This window comes from Zeus faber, assembly GCF_960531495.2.
Source record: "Zeus faber genome assembly, chromosome: 6".
Taxonomy (NCBI): Eukaryota; Metazoa; Chordata; class Actinopteri; order Zeiformes; family Zeidae; genus Zeus; species Zeus faber.
The window spans coordinates 14,992,059-15,013,132 of NC_137201.1; the positions used below are offsets into that span (position 1 = coordinate 14,992,059).

The 21,074-nt window shown below is 41.0% G+C and overlaps 1 protein-coding gene across 1 annotated transcript in view; it reads left to right on the forward strand.

The window, feature by feature from the left end:
* The window catches only part of LOC307231926 (uncharacterized protein), a gene marked incomplete at both ends in the record, with an annotated part of 32,160 nt that overhangs the window by 3,606 nt on the left and 7,480 nt on the right, over positions 1-21,074 (forward strand). Inside the window, 20 exons of the mRNA XM_080002801.1 lie at positions 207-264; positions 536-611; positions 942-966; positions 2,936-3,296; positions 4,220-4,369; positions 4,576-4,635; positions 6,647-6,726; positions 8,038-8,168; positions 8,493-8,523; positions 8,845-9,240; positions 9,458-9,622; positions 11,652-11,829; positions 15,457-15,555; positions 16,083-16,237; positions 17,854-18,072; positions 18,344-18,552; positions 20,242-20,292; positions 20,397-20,483; positions 20,629-20,693; positions 20,845-20,967. Coding sequence (XP_079858927.1) covers positions 207-264; positions 536-611; positions 942-966; positions 2,936-3,296; positions 4,220-4,369; positions 4,576-4,635; positions 6,647-6,726; positions 8,038-8,168; positions 8,493-8,523; positions 8,845-9,240; positions 9,458-9,622; positions 11,652-11,829; positions 15,457-15,555; positions 16,083-16,237; positions 17,854-18,072; positions 18,344-18,552; positions 20,242-20,292; positions 20,397-20,483; positions 20,629-20,693; positions 20,845-20,967 — 2,719 coding nt within the window. The remainder of the gene's footprint in view (positions 1-206; positions 265-535; positions 612-941; positions 967-2,935; positions 3,297-4,219; positions 4,370-4,575; positions 4,636-6,646; positions 6,727-8,037; positions 8,169-8,492; positions 8,524-8,844; positions 9,241-9,457; positions 9,623-11,651; positions 11,830-15,456; positions 15,556-16,082; positions 16,238-17,853; positions 18,073-18,343; positions 18,553-20,241; positions 20,293-20,396; positions 20,484-20,628; positions 20,694-20,844; positions 20,968-21,074) is intronic.

Sequence of the window (21,074 nt, forward strand, 5' to 3'; positions counted from 1 at the left end):
CAGGGGCAGGTCAAGGGTTGGTTCCTCAAAAGTATTGCAATTCAAATGCAGCCACACACACACACACACACACACACACACACACACACACACACACACACACACACACACACACACACATTTCTGCATCTCTGTTGACCTAACACTCTCCATTAGATCTGTTTTTAAGGGAACAACTGAATTTTTTTTTCTGGTTTATTCCCCAGTAATGTCTCCTCCTCCTGAGTCTCTCAGTGGAATCTCACTGGACACTGAGGGAAAAGGGTGAGAAAAATGAAATTATCACTGATAACCAAGGTGGAATGCAAAATTCTGTCCATAATCACCATAATCGGATCTGGCTAATAATTAAGGTTAGGGTTTAGATAGTAGAGCGGGGCTTCAGAGGAGTGGGTTTTTTAGATAAACTTTGCATCCAATTCTATTTCAAATTGTTATGTTTCCAGACATTTTTTCCTTTTTTCCTTTTATCTTTTCTTTCATTTTGACAGTAATTAAATGTTTCACATACCATTTTCCTCCTCCTCTCCTGCAGCTTGGTGGGCTGGTTTGTGTCGGGAATGGGCCTCCGGTTACCCCAACCCACCCCCAAATCCAAGGACGATGGCGCTGTAAGTTCCAGGAAAAGCTGAAACCGGAATATAATATTGCAAGTCATGGACACAATTTGATAAAAACGTAATAATATAATGAAACTGCTGTGCAATAAAATGAAATGAAATAGGTATTGTTTTAAGCATATATATTCTAATCCTTAATAAAAAGCCACAACTCAGTAGATTTTTCAATTTTGTTGTTTGTCCTTTTACCATTTCCCTCCTTGCCTCCTGCACTAAAAAACCATTGTTATTCTGCTCATAATTTGACATATAAAACATAATATATGGGTCATTATTTGGGATTCATTGCCAGCAAATTAAGTGCTGTTATTCTACTTTCAGGGTGAAGCGGAAGTTCTACAGAAAGGTGAGCTGAACGTCTTTATTGACTTGATATTTTTATGTTATTGTTGTTTTGTGTGGGACCTTTCTAGAGCAACCATGCCATAATTCACAGTTCAATGAAGCGTGTCTATAATAATTCTTAATAAAATCTAAACAGACATGACAGAACCCACCTCTTCAACTTGATTGGGTGGGGGTGGGGGCGTCTTTTATTCTCACGGATCTCATCTTGTATAGCTGGTTCCTGTTTCAATTTAAAGGAGAATAGCGCAACATAATTTGACGATAAGGGAATAAATAATATACATTTTGGATTTTGGATTAAAAAAGTATCCTCACGTACCCATGCTTTTTGAAGAGGTCTTTTGTTTGTTTTTTTTCCCAGTTTGAGCCGGACGGCCAGAGCCTAACCCAGTCCCTCTTCTCCTTCTGTTTCAGGGGGGAAGGCGCTGAGAGCCCCTTGAACAGCAGGAGAAGACGACTGGGGGGCCACAGACGGACGGACAGACAGACAGACAGACAGACAGACAGACAGACAGACAGACAGACAAACAAACCGGGCAGCTGAAAAAGAAAAATCCAAAACCGACATGGTGTGTGTGAATGTATTACAGTACAATGGAAAATATGATATGCAGTTAAAATATATTTAGAAAAATAATGTTGTATAGTCGAATATTGTATTGTTTTGTAAATTGGATAGAATTTTAGTTGAATTTTTCTTTCTATTTCACAAATTAATTGAAAAATATTTTCCTATCTGATAGCGAATTTGCACATTTCCTGTTCATTATTTTAGAGAGATACTGATACAAAAACATGTTTGTGCTCATAACATTTGATATGTTCCATGCATACGCGGCTTTTAGACTATTTACATATTACACAACGATATTAAAGGCAAACTGCTCCGTTCAAATTAAAACAGATATTCCAGTTCAGGAAAATAAGAGATTAACACGGTATACATTGCTGCTTTTGTTATCAAACTGAAACAGAACTCTTACAATAACAATGATCCCTAAATGGCAGCTATGCTTATTTATAATTGTACTCTTTGTCAACAACAAAGATAACACTATGTATAACTTTTGATCATGAGAATGTAAAGAACCCTGAGTATTTATTTGAATATTTATCTTTTTTTTTTAATCAATCATGCAGCTTATGTCAATTTGCCGAAAGATGATTCAAATTTGCTCTTGCTCTTGCAATTGTATTCACTGATCCAATGCTTTCATATTAAGAGGTGGTCGGAGGCTAGATAAAGAAGTTCCAGTCGAAACAATTATTAATTTATGTGAGATTATTGCATTATTGCTCCCCTCACTTCGCCTTGAACTGTGAAATGTGGCCTAGGTTCGTGGTGAGGTTCCTTGATGTTGTTCTGTTCACCCTGTTTGTCATCACTGGAAAAAAAGAATTGATCAATCTGTTGTAATAATGTTGTTCCAGGAATAAAGATTCTATTCAAGATGCTGCGAGTCATACGTTATAAGTTGCTTTTTTATGACACATGAAGTAATGAGCCATTTCACATTTCTATCTATCTATCTATTTATCTATTTATCTATCTATCTATCTATCTATCTATCTATCTATCTATCTATCTATCTATCTATCTATCTATCTATCTATCTATCTATCTATCTATCTATCTATCTATCTATCTATCTATCTATCTGTCTGTCTATCTATCTATCTATCTATCTATCTATCTATCTATCTATCTATCTATCTACCTATCTATCTATCTATCTATCTGTCTATCTATCTATCTATCTATCTAACTATCTATCTATCTATCTGTCTGTTTCAGTTGTGTGTAGTCTATCTATCAATCCCCTTTAAAACTTTTAAATTGTAATCATAGTTACCCATTAATGGTCGATCATACTGAAATATAAAGCAGATATGAAAAACACTGGGAAATTCCCATTGAACGACAATACAATAACGTCCAAAAACGCCCCCTCTACACCTCCTCACAGCTTCAACCCAGTTAAAACCCGACATGGTTCTGGAAGACGTGGACTCTGACAATGAGGAACAGCTTAGAAAAGAGGCCCAATCCAAAGCTTCAAAATCCTTGGCGCAGCCCGCCAAAAACGGATCGCCCACCGCCACGGCGCCCGCGACGCAGCAGCAGCAGCAGCAGCAGCAGCAGCAGCAGCAGCAGCCCGGCGCCGGCCCAGAACCGGCACCGAAATCCCAGCTGGCGGGCAGAAGCGTCGCACAAGTCACCAAAATATGCCAGGAGGACGCCGAGACGCAGACGGGCCGCTGGACGCCTTTTATGGACAGCATCAAGAAGGAAGCGGAAGTGGTGGCCTTGGCGACCATGGAGGAACGGTAAGGCCGGTGGATGTGAGGGGACCGCCGAAGGGGCTGAATATCCAAAGGAGCCAGACAAGGCTCTTTTGAAACTGAAAGGCTCTTGTTAACCGCTAAAGGAGCTGCTTGGCTGAATGGACGGTCAACGGACAGTCTCCAAGTCTTCTGTCCGAGCCTCATCTTAGAAACACTCAGACAGCTTTAGTCTCCTCAGAGTCAGTCAACATTGTCCTCAAACTATTTGTCACAACAGTGTTATTATACCTGGTACCTTTGGTAACTTTGCCGTCGAAGGTCCTTCTTTACGTCCTCATACTCTTCCTGTCCATCTAGTTTGATGCAGGAGCCATTGGAAATGACAAGGCTTGGACTACAGTGACTAGACGTTTGGGCCAAAAGAGCTCTGGACTTGGAGGTTCAAGCATCGAACAGATTCAGGAGATGCACTATCAGCGCAGGAGAGAACAATCATGAAACAAACGTGTCCTAATATTGACACTGTGCATACGCTGTGGTTTCCAGTCATGATTAACGATGATGTTACTGTGTTCTCTTCAGTTCAGGCTTTAGGAAGACACATAGATATTGATATATATACCGTGGCACTCTCCCTTTCAGTGAACTCATAATCAGACATGAAGGTCAGCATTCTTAAACACGATGGGTCCAAACTTCCCCACAGGGGCAGAATACTCGTATGTTTCCACTGGCTCCTGACCTTGTTATGCTGTACAATGCGTGCCTGCCGCTCAGGTCGTTCTCAGTGAGGTTTTCTCTTCTTTAAAGCTATACATACATGTGGAGGAGACATTTGTCGGTCTGTTTCTAGTGTCGCGGCCATCGTTTGAGAATCATACTCACCTGTGGTGTTGCTTCTCTCCGGTCTATATACAGTACATAAAGGAAATCAAATGCTACCATTTCCCCATCTCTTCTTTTAGTCTCCTGCAGGAGCGGACGGAGATGGCTCGTATGGCTGAGGAGGTGGCCAGGCAGACGGCAGAGATGGCCATCAGACAGATGGCCACTGAGGGGGGATCCATCAAGCTGTCATTGGGGAGTCAAGAGCTGCTGGATGAACCTGAGGCAGAGTAGGACCTGTGTGTGTGTGTGTGCGTGTGTGTGTGTGTGTGTGTGTGTGTGTGTGTGTGTGTGTGTGTGTGTGTGTGTGTGTGTGTGTGGCTGTTTCATATGGTGTGGGAGTGAAAGTGGCATGAAACCAGTTCACCACCTGAGACCAGTAAACAAAGGGAAGAGACTTTTTTTTTTTTTTAACTCTTGTGTTCTGTGTGACCAGGCTGCAGGTTCTACCAGAGGAGGAGTGCGAGGTGGAACAGAGTCAGTGTTTAACCCCAGAGTAAGAACCCACCAATGAAAAGGAAATGGACGTGTAGCCTATTACTAAGCAGCTGAAGGAATGAGAAGCATTCCAAGGATTCTTTAGATGACCACCCTCTACCAAACCTAATTTGTTATCATCAAAACTTAGCTTAAAGTAAGACCTTTATATGCAAAAACGGTTTAGCTACATTATAAAACCAATTCATAAATGAATTCTATCTATTTTATTATTTTATTTTATATTCATTTTAATTCATAGATTCCCATCTGTATAGCAGTGGAGCGTAGTCATCAGTTTGCTTTTTTCATATTTGGGAAATTGTTTTTATGTTGTTTTATTATTTTTACAATATCGTTTATTACTACTCTCACTGAAATCCATGTAAAGTGAATCAGTACAAACTACTACTACTACTACTGGTACTACTACTGCTGCCACTATTATAACTATTACTACTACTACTACTACTACTATTACTATTCCTACTATTACTACTACTACTACTACTACTTATATTACTACTACTACTACTACTACTGGTACTACTACTGCTGCCACTATTATTACTATTACTATTACTACTACTACTACTATTACTATTCCTACTATTACTACTACTACTACTACTACTACTACTTATATTACTACTACTACTACTACTACTGGTTCTACTACTGCTGCCACTATTATTACTATTACTACTACTACTACTACTACTATTACTATTCCTACTATTACTACTACTACTACTACTACTACTACTACTACTTATATTACTACTACTACTACTACTACTACTACTATTACTACTACCGCTATTACTACTGGTAATACTACTACTACAAACTATAATAATAATAATAATAATAATAATATTAATGATTGGTAAGAATCTATGCGCTTCATAACACTGAACTAAAACAGTAGATCAGATATAATATGTACATATATACATACATACATACATGCATACATACATGCATACATACATACATACATACATACATACATACATACATACATACATACATACATACACACATACATACATACATACATGTATACATGCGTACATGCATACATGCATACATGCATACATACATATACAAGGCTTCTACATATCCATATTATAATACAATAGAATAAAAAAATACAAAATAATTCAAATACTCTGGCCCTCATATTGTCACGAATTCTAAACCATATCTTGGTATTCTTCATTAATTCATTGTGCATCATCCAGTCGGCTTTTGCTCCAACTCCCCAGTGTAGACTCCGCCTTTCAATGTCCTCAGCATCCTTTCAGCGCCATAGCAACCACACCGCTTCGTTCGTAGCAACGGCCAATCCCCTCTCAACGGTTCCCCTGGCAACGGTGCGCGTGCCCTGCCATTTCCAGCGTAGAGACGCACGGGGAGGATGGAGACACACTGAAGTCAGATGCGGTCGATTCTACATTGTATGGACCCAAACTTTGTTTTGATTTTTTTCAACGCTCAGGATTACTGGACTTCTATTAACTGAGGCTCACATCTCCCCGATCCGGGGATGTTTGAAGGACGGATGTAATTTAAATTGTGTGCGGAACGTTTCACCTAGTCGTCGCTGGGGGTGAAAAAAAAACAGGGGGGAAAAAAGGAAAAACAGATGTCGGACTGTCATCATGAGTTGGCTTTTGCCTTTCGGAAAAATCAAAAATTTCCGTGTGATTGATCGCGCTCTGGCTCTACAGGTGGTTAGTCTACAAATGGCATCGTTCGAATGTTGCGTAATCCCTGCCTATCCCTGTCAGTAAAATCTGGTAATATTCTATATAATCACACTGTATGATCGTCTAGTAGAACAAGTATAAACGGATGATTAAAATAATTCTACAAATAAATATAAAAGAAAACGCTCATTGTCAGTCTACTGAGGCTTATCTGACACGGCCTGCCAATGCATCGTTTTACCATACATCCCAGACCACGCTGTGCTTGTCTGTACACACTTTTACAACTCATCTGTCCTCCATCCCAAAATGTAGAAACCTAGAGGGGGCGGAGGAAGAGCCTGAAACCACAGAGAAACAAGCTGAAACTGAGGATCCACCAGCTGAGCAACCAGGTACACTACACAGCAATCTATCCATGGAAGACAGGTTTACTATGGTGTTTCATTGTCACTTTTATAATGGAAGATTTTTTTTAATTAAATATTGGCAATGCATAGCCTATAGGAGTGGTTCTCAATGTGGGGTCCATTCAAGGGTTCCAGGGGGTCGCAAGAAAAAAAATATTAATAGTTGAACTTCCCTGTTATTTTAAGAAACTAATACCATTAGAGACTGTACAGTAACCCTCACTTTAATATATACAGGTATGGGAGTTTAGACTAAATAATATCTAACAATAAAAATGCTCTCGGATTGGGGTCCCAGAACAATAATCTTGTCAAATGGGGTCTGTGGCTTAATGCACATTAAATTGAGGGTCCTCGATATGGACAAGCTTCAGAATCACTGGCTCATAGGGAATTTATAAATTAGTAACATATAACCATTAAGTACTGTTTTACAAAGTGTCTGCAAAACCACAAATCTAAAAAACCTATTAATGTGTTTTACCAAACCCAAAGCCTCTATATTTATAGGTTTTTTTTTCTTTCTTCAAGCTACTATACTGGAATGTGTTTTATTTTTTTCAAAATTATTTTTATTTAAACATTCTTAGATACATTTCCAGCAAAAATGTTATTGTCTCTTTTGCAATTGTATTTTTTTGACTAAATTAGAATGATAAAGACCAATGTCAATATATAATACATACTAACAAACTGTATATCTTTACCTATCCATACTTCTCTCCATACATAACTATATGTATAAATACATATATCTATCCATTCTAAGTTAAAAAAAAAATGATAAGCAGAAAAGTAAGAACAAACCTTGTCAATTCTCATGTTTTACAGTTATATCTGTATCCACATTGTACCACAACCAGTATGGTTTATTTTCCTTCTGTTGAAGTAGAGAATCAGAAAATGATATCAGTTTAGAAATTAATAGTAACATATAGCATTGAACTGGGGAATCTTGATATACACCTTTCAATATCACCTCGATCATACAAAGCCTATTCACTTTATCCTGTTCCAGTCTTAAATCAAAAGTAAATTGTAAGGTATTTTCATTAGTAAAGATAACTTTACATGCGCCCGCAGGAAAAGTGATAACTGCTTGATAACAGAATAATTACATACGTTTCATCAGGTCAACAATCAATGACAATCTGCAGATGTACGTTGCACTAACATTCTCATGACCCCTCTCTCTCTCTCTCTCTCTCTCTCTCTCTCTCTCTCTCTCACTCGAAGATCCAGATCCTCCGGTGGAAGAGAGTACCTCCTGTTCCCCTCCTCCACCCCCGGAACCAGATAGAGCCGCCGAGGTCGACCCCGAACCGCAGACGGAACCCAGTGCCCAAGAAGCCAAGACAGAGGCCGAACCAGTGACCGAGCAACCGCAGAAAGCAGACGACAGCCACAAGACCGACACAGCTGCCAAAGTAATTTGTTCCTATTAAAGACACAATGTTTGAATGTAAAAGGGTTTTTCCCAAAGAAATTTGACATATTTAACCCGCTGTAAGCCTGTATGCCTGTTTGCGAAACTGCAAACAAAAAACATATAGTCTAACATTTGACAAGATGCAACAGTGACTTTTTGGTACCATATAGACATACCACAAGCTCTGTTCTTATGTCGTGACTTTTATCTAGTTGTGTCAGATCCATGATCAAACTAGTGGAGTTTGGATAAAGTCATCACAATGCTCTTTGGGTGGAGCTATGATTTAACTTTATTTCATTTTATGCTTTGTTTTCTGCAGGAAGATGAGGCTGCTGAGGATGGCAGTGTTGGTATGTACATATTCAGTAACTTGACTTACTTTGGGGCTTTTATTTAAGCTTATAAGCTATTTAAGGCAACTTTGTCCTGGCTGACTGCAACGCTAACTTAATGACTGACTGGTGATATGTGGCTGATCAGCTGCCTAAACCACTGATGACTTTTGTCTAAATTGGGACAGCTATCTAATTCCAGCACAATTTGTGTCTGTGAGTGATCTTAGATTATCACTCCAAATTAAGTGTAAATGACCTGATTTAAAACACGTGCCAGTTTATTTCCTTCCTTCAAGTGTGACTGACTGTCTGGCCATTCCCGTGTCTCCCTCCTAGCCCCAGCCAGCTGCGATATGCTTAAGAGCTGCCTGATGCGCATTCCCCACGCCTCTGAGTGCTTTGGCAACATCAACGCATTCTTTAAAGAGAACGGCATCACCCCTCCCAAATTGCCCTCCATGCCCAAGCTGCCCACCCAGCTCTCTGAAGTGACCAAGATCTTACCCTCCCTCCCCCCGGAACTCCGCCAAGAGCTCTCCCAGATACGACTCACCCAGGTACCTCGAAATATCGCCGAGACGCTGACTGAACTCCTACCCGCCAGATCTGAGGGCTCCAGCGGAGGGATCCTGGGCCTCTCCATGCCCTCGCAGGTGTCCAATCTGTCCCAGACCCTGTCGTCCATCCCTCAGCGGCTCGCCACAATCCCGGTGAAGATCTCCCAAATTCCCAGTCGAACACGGCAGTACTACCTCAACGTCCAGAACCGCCTTAACAGCCTCATGCCCCAAGATGCCTAAGAAACAGCAGCAGCAGCAGCAGCAAAATAATCACCACAACAGCAACAACCTACAGGACTTAGAGCTCAACCGGCTAGTGAGACACTCCCCCCTCCCACCGCCCCACCACCCTCATCTCCATTCCCGCTCCCCGTCTCCGTCCTCCCCAGGTGGGAGCACCCTAGAGTTGCCAAATGTGCCCACCTACCCCCGCCTGCCACCCATAGTCAGCCCCCCGTCGAAGCAGCTGAACTTCCTGCCTTGCCAACTGTCGGGTCTCTTGAACCCAGCCTTCTACATCGAGGATGACCCCGACCTTTCAGCCAGACCTGCAGGTGAACCTCCCGCAGCACTAAGTGTTTCTGGCACAATGATCACCCTTGCATGCTACTGCTGTATTTCATTGTCTGATTTTGATTAATTTAAGATTGCCAATCTTAGAGTGAAGAGAAGGATTAAAAGGAAAAGTGGTTTTCAGTGTGGCAATATTTGTCGCATGTTGCATTAGTAATGGCAGGTGAAGCAAGTAGCGGTGAACTGAGTAGATAGGGATTGATTGTTTGTCATTTGGAAACCACACACATCCTTGCAAAAAAGCTGTTGAGCGATCTCTCTGTTTTAAAGGGTGAAGACCTCAATCTTCCCTTTGAACGAGTCATGGCTTGATGATTTAAGGTATGTGTTGGGAGATCCGTCTTGCTGTTTTGCTGTTTATTTACAAGTCCAGAATCTCATGACTATATTCTGCAGAGTCCTCCAGATTCCCCAGAGTTTGGTGAGGAAAAAATCACATTTGGCGGCAGGTGAATCCTCAAGTCAGTTTGTAGTCCAAGATGGTGCTTGGCTGCTCCACTCTGTCCTGTGGGAATGATGCTTGTCTGAGGTGGTTTACAAGGGATATGAGTGTGTCCTCAGGGTTGGAGGTGTAAACAATCAGTGTCATCCACATAGTTATTGAAGATTGTTTTTGGCAGCTACTACACCAGTATTTTGTGTTGCTGGAGGCACTGAACCCCGTGGTGAACCAGTAGATACAGTATGGCCTTGATGGTACTGTCTGTCTATCAAAGCCTCGAGATCTCAGGTTAAGAGGTGACGTTATCCAAAGGACAATCTCAGGGTTGGGTTCCATATCCACCAGTCTCCGAGTGATTAAATGGGGTTGGATTGTATTAAATACTAATATGAGAAGCCGCACTGAGGTTCCTTTGGAGTGACACTAGGATTCCAGGGGGTGGAGTCAATCTTGAAATAATCCCAGACCAAAGAAATTAGGAAAATACTGGAGAGTGTACTTTTAAAGGTAGATGGTATCAATGTATGTTTACGAACCACACAAAAGAACTGAACTTTCTCATTGCTATTTTTTTAATCAGGATTATCTGGATTGAGGTAGTCAGCTCAATTACCTGTGGCCTAGTTATGAGTTCCATCCTCTCGCATAAGCCCATTTCAGGTTCAGGTGAATGGACTTCCTCGCCCTCCTGTTCTATCTGCTTGTGAAATGTTGATTTGGTCTTTCTTTCTGTCACTACAGTATTTCTGTGTCTTTGTGGATTTTGTGTTTCCCCTAGTGTGTGTTGACGTTGCACAATGAAGATCATTAGTGGAATCGTCATTTGTGTCACAAAAATGCACGGTTCATATTCTTGGTGTCTACGTCGCAATTCTCTTGTAGCCTTTGGTTTGTGGACAGCCAAGCCTATTTAAAAAAAACATTTTCCCTGTCTGTTCACGTTTTTGCTTCAGTGTGCCGTTACTTGCTTTACTCGCTCATTACCAATGCAACTAGCTGTAAACATTTGAACACATTTTCCTCCCATCTCATTCAAAGAATGGCAATCTCCAATAACCTTTTTGACCTTATTAAAACAGAAATGTTGACTGGTTTCTTTCCACCTGCAGCACAGTCATAACAAAACTTGAACTGCACGAATGATCCCAAACAATACAAAAAATGTTGTTGTGTTGTAACTGCATTACAACAGTATGAATTGGCACATACAGCGTAGGCTGAACACACCACCAAAATGAACCATGCATTTCTGTGGTGCAAACAATTATGTGGTGAGGATTATAATAATGATCCTCACACTAGGAGAATCACAAAACCCAACCCAAACAAAGTCACAAAGAAAGTATTAGGTCCGTTCGAGTTCTCAGTTGCAGTTGGAATGCAGTTCTCCTTCATCGGTTTCTTAAATCTAAATCACAATTTCGTCAATCCACCAGCCGATTATAGAAAGCGATTTAGAGCTCAATGCCCACGAGGCTATGGAGCACAGGGTGTACCTGTGACTCATCGTTTGGATTCAGATTGCTACCAGGGGAGGATAAACATTCTGTGCGTAATAATCCCCCCAGAGAGCTCCAGACTGAGCCTCCGTCCTGCCGTCAACGTGGAGGATGTGGACTCAGACCATGAGAGGCGAGGGGAGGGGGGAGAGGCTTCCCAGCAGGGCATCCCTCAGATCCACACCACCCAGGAGCCCAAATTAGAGACCCTCACCGTCCCCGTGACGCCCAAAGGGGGACGCCAGAGGTGAGGGGCCATAAAGGATTTTCTGATGCATTTTTGCATGGTATGTTTTGCTGCTTAATGATGAAAGTAATAAAAGGTTTGACTCGTTTTTGAGAGTCGGTTACTGACGAGTCATTCTGTAAAAAGAGTCGTTCAATTTTCTGACGAGGAAGACGTCCGTGACAGTGACTGAGTTTCAGAAGAGTCAGTAAGAAGAAAAATGTTTTTTAATGGTTTTGGCAGAGAAATGAGAAGTGTGAATCACAAATATAATCAGCCTCTGTCAAAATTATTTATTTTGATGGGAGTGTAAATCAGCCACATTTAACATGAATTATGCCAAATGCCCTTTAGTCAACATCAATTTATTCTTCATTAATAATTTTCAGTTTGTGAATTGAATAAATGACTCTTTTGCCAAAGTGACTCGTGCATCACTATTATGGAATCCATTTGCTGCAGACTCAATCTGCTGTCATGTGCAGTTAGATTTTATTTCATTTTGAATTAGTTATGTGGAGCTAAGTTATTAGGTTGTGAATTACAAATAATGTTTATATTTGATTCAAATATATTTTATTTGGGTGATTAACATGTCATCTCTCATTCTCTCCCTCATGCTGTGCGGCTGCAGTAAAGTGGCAGATAAAGAGTAAGATTAGTACAAGGATCTTAGATGTTCTCTACATGTCCTGTGTGCTTTTGAATGTCTCTCAACAATGGATATGCATGTACTGGATCCATTTGTAGTGAATTATTACCAATAAATATAATTTAATGAAGGTCTAACTATAGTGTCCCGTGGACATAAAATGTTGTTTGTACTGTGGTGGCTCTTTGTTTCTCTGATGGAAAATATTTTTGTTTCAATCCAAAATGTGACATCCTTACTTTGAAAAGTCACAACTTGTTTTTACAAAATCAGCAAGAAACAAAATCATATGATATTTTCATTAATATGAATATGTTAAGCCTCGAATACCAACAATTAAATAATGGTAATATTACTTTCAGATACTAAATCCTGAATAGAAGGAACTTGTTACATTTTGGACTGAAACTTTCAAATATTTTTTTCCCCGTCAAAATGGTTTCTCTGTCCTGCTATATATATATATATATATATATATATATATGTGTGTGTGTGTGTGTGTGTGTGTGTGTGTGTGTTTGTGTGTGTGTGTGTGTGTGTGTATTTGTGTGCATGTATGTATGTGTGTATATATACTGTATGTATGTTACAATTCTCAGTGTCCTGCAGAAATAGCGTTCTCTCAATCTCAAATCTCATTTCAATCATTTCAAGGATTTTTCGTTGTGATACTAATTCCCATCGTCGTTTACTATTGTGTATGCAGAGAACAAATCCAAGTCCAAATCTAAGTAAAAAAAAAAGAATTGAATGTACAACATGGATAGTTTGTATAAGTTCCAAAATTGATCTAAAAAAAATGATTTAGGAAACCTTTCTTGTCTAAATGTGTGGTTCAGCATGTGTGTCCTGCAATAAAATTGTTTGCTGTGTAGTACATTGTATACTGTTTGGAGGTCTTGGCTTCTGCATGGCTTTCTCAAACTATCCTACTATACAAAAGTATTTCAATAAACACATGACGTTTATCTGAAATGCAACTGTGTCGCATGATTGTGGAGTAGTGGAGGTGGTTTAGCGTCTTAAGTATGCTCTCTCTCCCTACTCTAACCTTGTGTTCACAACAACTGTCTTATAACTCCTAAGCCTGCTTCACACGTCAAACGACAAGATCAAATCCATTCATTCCTATGGAGAGCCTGATTCCGCACGGGAAAAGCTCTGACAGAATTTCCACGTCCGATCAAGGCTCCGGGATGCGTTCACATTTTTCCAATTCATTTTATCCAAACTCAGACGCGGTTCATCTGACGGCCACGGGGGGGGATCCGACTGCCATTTTACTATTGCGCACATTCGTTGTGAAGCAGGCTTAACTCTCCATTTTTCCTGTCTCTCTCATAAACATACACACCTTTTCTCCAATTCCCTCTTTCCCTCTTCATTTGACGCGCACACTCACTAACTAACCTCATGTGATCGACTCCCCCAGTAGCGGAAGAGACCGCAGGAGTATCTGGACACGGATGTAAGATATGTAATCAATCAATCCTAAGTCTTCTGTTTATATTTCATCAGGCTGAGGTTCAATGTTATTTGTTTTTATAGCCTTTTTGTGTGAGAATGTAACTGTTTTGTGAACTATATACAATCTATGCACATAAAAGGAGAGACCCATTCATTTGACAATATAGACTGTTGAAGCCAAATGCGGGACATAACGGAGGCTCAGGCGTAGATGCAAGGCTAAAGTGCTTATTGAAGAACAGGCAGGGGTCAAAACCAGGGGAACAATCAAAGGGCAAACTGATCGGCAGGGAATCAGGGCCCAGGAACAGGCAGGGAATCTACACAGTAGGTACAACATAGTGGATAGGACAGAGCATTCCATACACACAAACACAGACAATGATCTGACAGAGTGAATGGGGAACAGTTTAAATACAAGAGTAGTGATGAGGAAGGTGAGGACAGGTGACGAGATTGCACAATGTGGACAGGTGTGTAGTGGCAACGACGAGGAGCCCGAGACAGACAGAGGGAGCTAGAGAGGGACTGAGGGACCTAGAGGCAGAGGGAGCCAGAGAGCAACAGAGGGAGCCAGGGACAGAGGGAGCCAGAGAGGGACAGAGGGAGCCAGAGAGAGCTAGAGAGCACAAACAAGCAGAGGGCAGGATCCTGACAATTCAAGGGGACCTATTATGCTTTCCCTTATTTTCTGTCATATATATAATGTTACAATATTGGATGTTCATATCAGACATGGCCAAAGTAGCAAATAATGATTAAAAACGACAAATGATTAATAATGACAAAGTACTCACTGTGAACAAAACGTCCAGGCTTCGGACCGCTCTGAACGCTCGGTTTCCAAAGGTTTTTTCTGCTCTCTGCACGAGCTGATGTTAGCTTGTCACAGATTTCTTTATATGGTCATCAGCTCCATCCCATCCACTCGCCGTTTCTCCAAACAAAACCAACAAAAATTGTGTGTTTTTATTGTAGATGTATTTATTTTATTTTCCAATGTTTACATGAAACAAAAAAAAATCCCCACATGCGGAAGTCCCAGTGGGTCGCGGTGCAGTGTTCGTGTCTCCCAGAAGCCTGGAGCATGGAAATGAAAGTCGTAACCAACTTTTAAAAGAGGCCATATAGATAGAATCTAATATGAGTGAAGATTCACCAACTTGATTGCTTATTTCTCGCCTCAAATTTGTTCAGAAACGAATGTGTTCAGTGTACTGATGAGGTGAAAGTTTACTGAGTAAATTCAATGGAGCCTGGAGTAAAACTCAAACCCCTTTGGCTCAGGACTAGGGGTTACACACTGAAACAACCTGTTTTGGAACAGTTGGAGTTTAGAGGCATGTCGCAATGGCTCAAATGCATAATCTGAGTGGTATTTTCAGCAACAAAATTTCAAAAACATCTTTTGGGGACCTCAGAGACCTATATTAACTTGTGTAAAATAGAGCATAATAGGTCCACTTTAACACAGTTTATTGGGCGGGAATGATGATGAGTGTGTGTGTGTGTGTGTGCGGTCTCGCCAGTAAGAATCTGCAGTCTCAGAGTGAGGATGATGATGATGAAGGTGGCCTGCCTGTCCGAGCCTGGCCCAGCCAGAGCAGCCTGCACAACGCTGACGACTTGTGAGCACACACACACGCATGTACACACACACGATAATCATCTATCTGACTGGGGCTCACTAAATTAAAAAAAACCGTATTATTATTAATATTATTATAATAAAAACCTTTATTTGAAAAGTACCTTTCATACACAATATGCAACTCAAAGTACTTTACATTAATAGAAGGCAATCAAATAGTAAAAATAAACAAGCAAAATGTATTATATAAAAATATGTAAATACTATACTAGTTTTTATATCCAGAAACAACTGAGCCACTATCATAGCCTTTTTTGTCATCTATTTTTATCCATCCATTTTGATCATAGAGCACATTTTGTATATTCTTCTGTATATAGTTTTTTTCAAGACTGTGATAAACCTTGCCCAGATTCTGATTCTGATCTCGGTTTTGTGTCGTCATTTTAGACCTTGAAGAATCACAATCTTTCCTCTGCAAATGATATGTGAACTAAGTTCAGCTTCTCCAAACATAATTTTCAGAGATGTCTTTGAACTCTTTTTTTTTTCGACTTTTATAAGGGTCAAGGAGCGTCCAGCATCTTCGGCCAGTCAGACCAGCATGGTGGTGAACGAGCGTCTGCAGGAGCTGGTCAAGATGTTCAAGGAGCGGACAGAGAAGGCCAAGGAGAAGCTGATCGACCCTGACAGCTCGGACGACGAAAGCGTCGTCCCCTGTGAGTCTCGCTCTCCTTCCCTTTTTCCCTTTGTCACTGATTTGCAAGTAAGATATGTGTGCATACGTGTACATGCATACACAGCTCAAAGCTCTACTACTGCGTAGCACTTGGGAAGTTTCTCGATACAAAACCCATCTATTTCCTTCTGTCGTGCTGCCGTTGGTCATTGACCAAACACCTGTGGAAGGTGTGGTTAGAAGGCAGCATTTTTTGTGGTGGGTAATAGATTATTTTATTTGTGGCCTCGAACAGAGACAAGACACACCATGTCGTCACATACACATGGTCAGGTGAGTGAAACAACCAGCACCCTCTGAATTTTCTCTTGTTTCCCCCCCCTTATCGCTTCTACCCATTCCCTAGTATATGCCTTGTTCTTATATCATTACATTTAGTCATTTAGCAGACGCTTTTATCCAAAGCGACCTAAAATTATTCAATCCCCGATGGACGCAACCATCAGGAGCAATTATGGGTTAAGTGTCTTGCTCAAGGACACTACAGCATGCCAGCAGGAGGAGCCTGGGATCGAACCAGCAACCTTTAGATTACTAGGTTTATGCACAACTTAATAGTAGGTTTATGCACAACTGCAAGCCTCTGGAGGACCCTTGAGGTTCGCGGGACTCCAGAGGCGCCAGCAGCTTCAAATATCTGTTTGCTGCTTTGTAATGGCATTTTAGCAGCTGCTCTCTCAATCCCATGAATTTGTCCGGCAGAAACCTTCCTCATTATGCCTTCATCTGCACGAACCAGCCACAAATCTCTTCACAGTACGATGATCACGCTTAAGTTTTCGTGGAATATCTAATGTTTTCATGGCTTGTCCAAGGCATTGCACGATTTGAGGCTTTTCAGCAGCAGAGAGATTCTTTTTCTTTCCCATATTGCTCGAAATCTGTGGCCTGCTTAATAATGTGGAACGTCCTTCTTAAGTAGTTTTCCTTTAATTTCTCACCTGGCGAACTAATTATCACAGGTTTCTGAGATTGATTTCAGTGATCCATAGAGCCCTGAGACACAATACCATCCATGAGGTAAATTGAAAAACAAAAAATTAAATGTTTAGGACACTTAAATCCAATTTTCATAATAATTTGGAACGCGGTGTAGATAGATAGATAGATAGATAGATAGATAGATAGATAGATGGATAGATAGATAGATAGATAGATGGATAGATAGATAGATAGATTGATAGATAGATAGATAGATAGATAGATAGATAGATAGATAGATAGATAGATAGATAGATAGATAGATAGATAGAAATGTGAAATGACTCATTACTTCACGTACTTCATGATACTTTATTAATCTCCAAAGGGAAATTGCATTGTTACAGCAGAACACATAGGCAATACAAATACTTTAAAAAGTCTTAAAAATAGAAATTTGAAAGATAAATTAAGTAATACAATCAAAAACATATTTGAAAACCTGCGTGTTTCTGCAGTTATTGTGTCCAAAATGATGCTGAGTAATGACTCTTTTGCCCGAGTGAGTCCCGACTCGGTATGAACGAATCATTTGCGAGTCTCGCATCTCTCTTGCTCTCTATTTTTCGTCGTGACCTCTGACTCCCCTTTCCCTTTCCGCCGTCTGGTCTCTAGCGCCTCCCCAGGCCCCGGCTCCTCCCCCGGCCCCCGGGACCCAGCGAGTCAGCGAGGGGATGAGTGCGAGCAAGACGGAGGCAATGGGCAGGAAATCGGCGAGATCGGTGGAGGCGGAGGAGGAGCGGCGGGCGGGGCGCTGCTGCAAGGTGAAAAGCCCTCGCTGGATACGAGCCTGCGTGCACTTCCGCTTCCCCGCCAGCATCGACCCCTTCACTAGTGAGCAACCAGCCCGCCTCCTCCAAACCCTGCAAAGTGCAAAGCTCCTAACCCAACAAAGCCAGAAGTAGCACAGGCACTCGATATGTATCAACCTGTGAAAAACATTTTCAGATTTCAGATCAGCATTGGCTAGCATTGAAATGTGGTTGCAAGATCGATTTAAAAAAAAAATGTTATTCTTCTCTTTCTGGCTTTCCTTACCCGTCCTAACCTCTGATCAACTCTTCCTCCATTTTTTTCTCCATTCCTCCACCCCCCTCCACCCCAGACCGGATGTACGTGCTGTGGATGTTCATGGTGACTCTGGCGTGGAACTGGAACGTGTGGTTCATCCCGGTGCGCTGGGCCTTCCCCTACCAGACGCCAGACAACATCTACTACTGGCTGCTGACCGACTACCTGTGCGACCTGATCTACATCCTGGACACCACCGTCTTCCAGCAGCGGCTGCAGTTCATCCGTGGAGGCGACGTGGTGGTGAGTGGGCCGCCGCCCCCAATATCAACCAACTACACTGATATTCCACATCTTGATGTCCGTGGAGGAAGAAGCACTCAGAGCTTTTACTTCAGTAAAAATACAAATACCCCGACACAAAATGACTCTCGTTAAAAGCAAAAGTACCGCAATCTTATTTCTATTTATTTAAACTACTGCACGCCTGTTCAAAATTTAAGATTGTAAGACATTTTAATGGCACAGTTAAACAAAATGTCAATGATTTAGTCCTGCGTTCCACAATGGAAGATGAAACTGCCGGTTAAAGTCATACACATTACCCTGAAGCCCCACCCCCCGCTGGCTCGCTGTTTATTCAAAGTTTATTAAATATTACGCGTGTCGAAATTGCGCCAAATTCGACACTGCACGCCTGGGGGTCAATACACCCGCCGAGCGTGTAGTAGATCGGATGAACGGTTGTCGAGATAATTGAAGGACGTACATACATACAGACACAGGTTCATTCCCGTGCATGCCAGTTGAAAACAGCACAATTTGAACAAAATGTAAGGACAACTTTGCAATACAAAATAAGCACCAAATGTGAAATTATAGGCACATTACAACTTCAGGAGGATGGGTCGAGTCCAGGTTTCTTCAGTCAGTGTTTTAGTCGTGTTTATGTGGACTGCCAAGCGCTCCACATGTGTGTGACGTTGACAGTCATGCGCCCGCCGCTCGGCTCCCATCCCCAGCGCTCCCTCTGCCCTCATGTTAGCAATGCGTGCAGCACTGCTTGCCAGGCGTCCATCTTGTGCCTCACATATTCGACGTCGGTGTCACAAAATGGATGACGATGTCATAAGGCGCCCCAGCTGCACAGAGCGGCTCGCTGTTCACTTGTTTATTGAAAGTTTATTAATATTACACGTGGCGCGTTTCCAAATTGCACCAAATTGGACCCTGCGCGTCCTTGGGTCCCAGGCAATACACCTGCCAAGTGTGAAGTAGATCCAATAAACGGTTGTCGAGATAATCGAAGGACATACATACAGACTGAGATTCCTAGAATTATAACTCTAAGTATAAGTACTGGCTGTTAAATGTACTTAAAGTATTGAAAGCACTTGGTTGATGCTAGTGTAGATTGATTGAGCTGATCTACTGTAGCCTATAATACGGCTTAAACTGCTACTGGTTGCAATTTACAATGAAATAGTAAAGATGGAATCAGTCATTTATAAATATATACAAATATTACTATAAATCATGATAAATAAAACTAAAGCTATGGGACTGTAGAAGACAAATGTATTAGAGTAAAATGTAAAGATATTTGCTTTGAAATGTACTGTAGTGGAATAAAAGTTGGAAGTCTCTGAAACGGAATAAACTAATAAATAGAAGTACTTGGGAAAAAGGGAGAAAATTATATTATTATTATTATTATTATTAAGACAAATAATAAAAAAATAAAATATATTTGTATAAAATATTTTTTATACGAATATTGCTATAAATATTTTGATAAAATATTCTTTATCTAAAAAATGGCAATAACATTGAAAAAAGATTATTTCAAAATAGTTATTTCAATTGTCATGGAGTCATCTTTAGGAGACTATGAATTAGGAATGTGTGAGGCTTATCATCATCTTCACTTTAGGATGTTTCCCACATGTATCAACACTGTTAACACCTGCTGCTATTTACTTTACATTACAGTGCGACAAAAAAGAAATGAGAAAAAACTACATGAAGACCACACGCTTCAAGGTATGTGACGTTTCTCAAACAGAACCGGATGATCCATATATTTTGATGACGTGCGTTGACACTGTGGAGTCTTGTTTTTGCGTCTCGTGTTTGCCTGCGTGAAGCTGGATGTGGCGAGCCTCGTCCCCTTGGAGCTCTTCTACTTCAGGACGGGGATCAACCCTCTGCTCCGTTTCCCCAGACTGCTCAAGGTCTGGCTCCAAAGCTTTTAACCGATTGAATTTGACTCACAATGTTTGGCCTTTTTCCAGCAATAATGTGCCTCAAATCAAATTGAGTTGAATACATGGTACAGTTTATTGTATTAAGTCTCTACTGCTGTCACTTCACCTGCAGATCAATTCTTTTTTCGAGTTCAATGAGCGTCTCGAGGCCATTCTGACCAAAGCTTATGTGTACAGGTACAGGATTTTATCTCATATAATATAATATAATATAATATAATATAATACATTATTTAATAAAATATAATATAATATAATAAAAAATAATATGTTAGAGTGGTATTAAGGCGGAAATCAGCTCTAATAACTTTCCCTCTTCCTTCTTCAGGGTGATCCGCACCACCTCCTACCTTCTCTACTGCCTTCACTGCAATGCCTGTCTCTTCTACTGGGGATCGGCCTACGAGGGGCTGGGCTCCACCAAGTGGGTGTACGACGGCAAAGGAAACAGGTTGGAAAGAGTGCGCATACATGCACACACACACACACACACACACACAGACACAGACAGGATTTATAGACACACAGACCGAGCTTTTCCTTACAATAGATAGATAG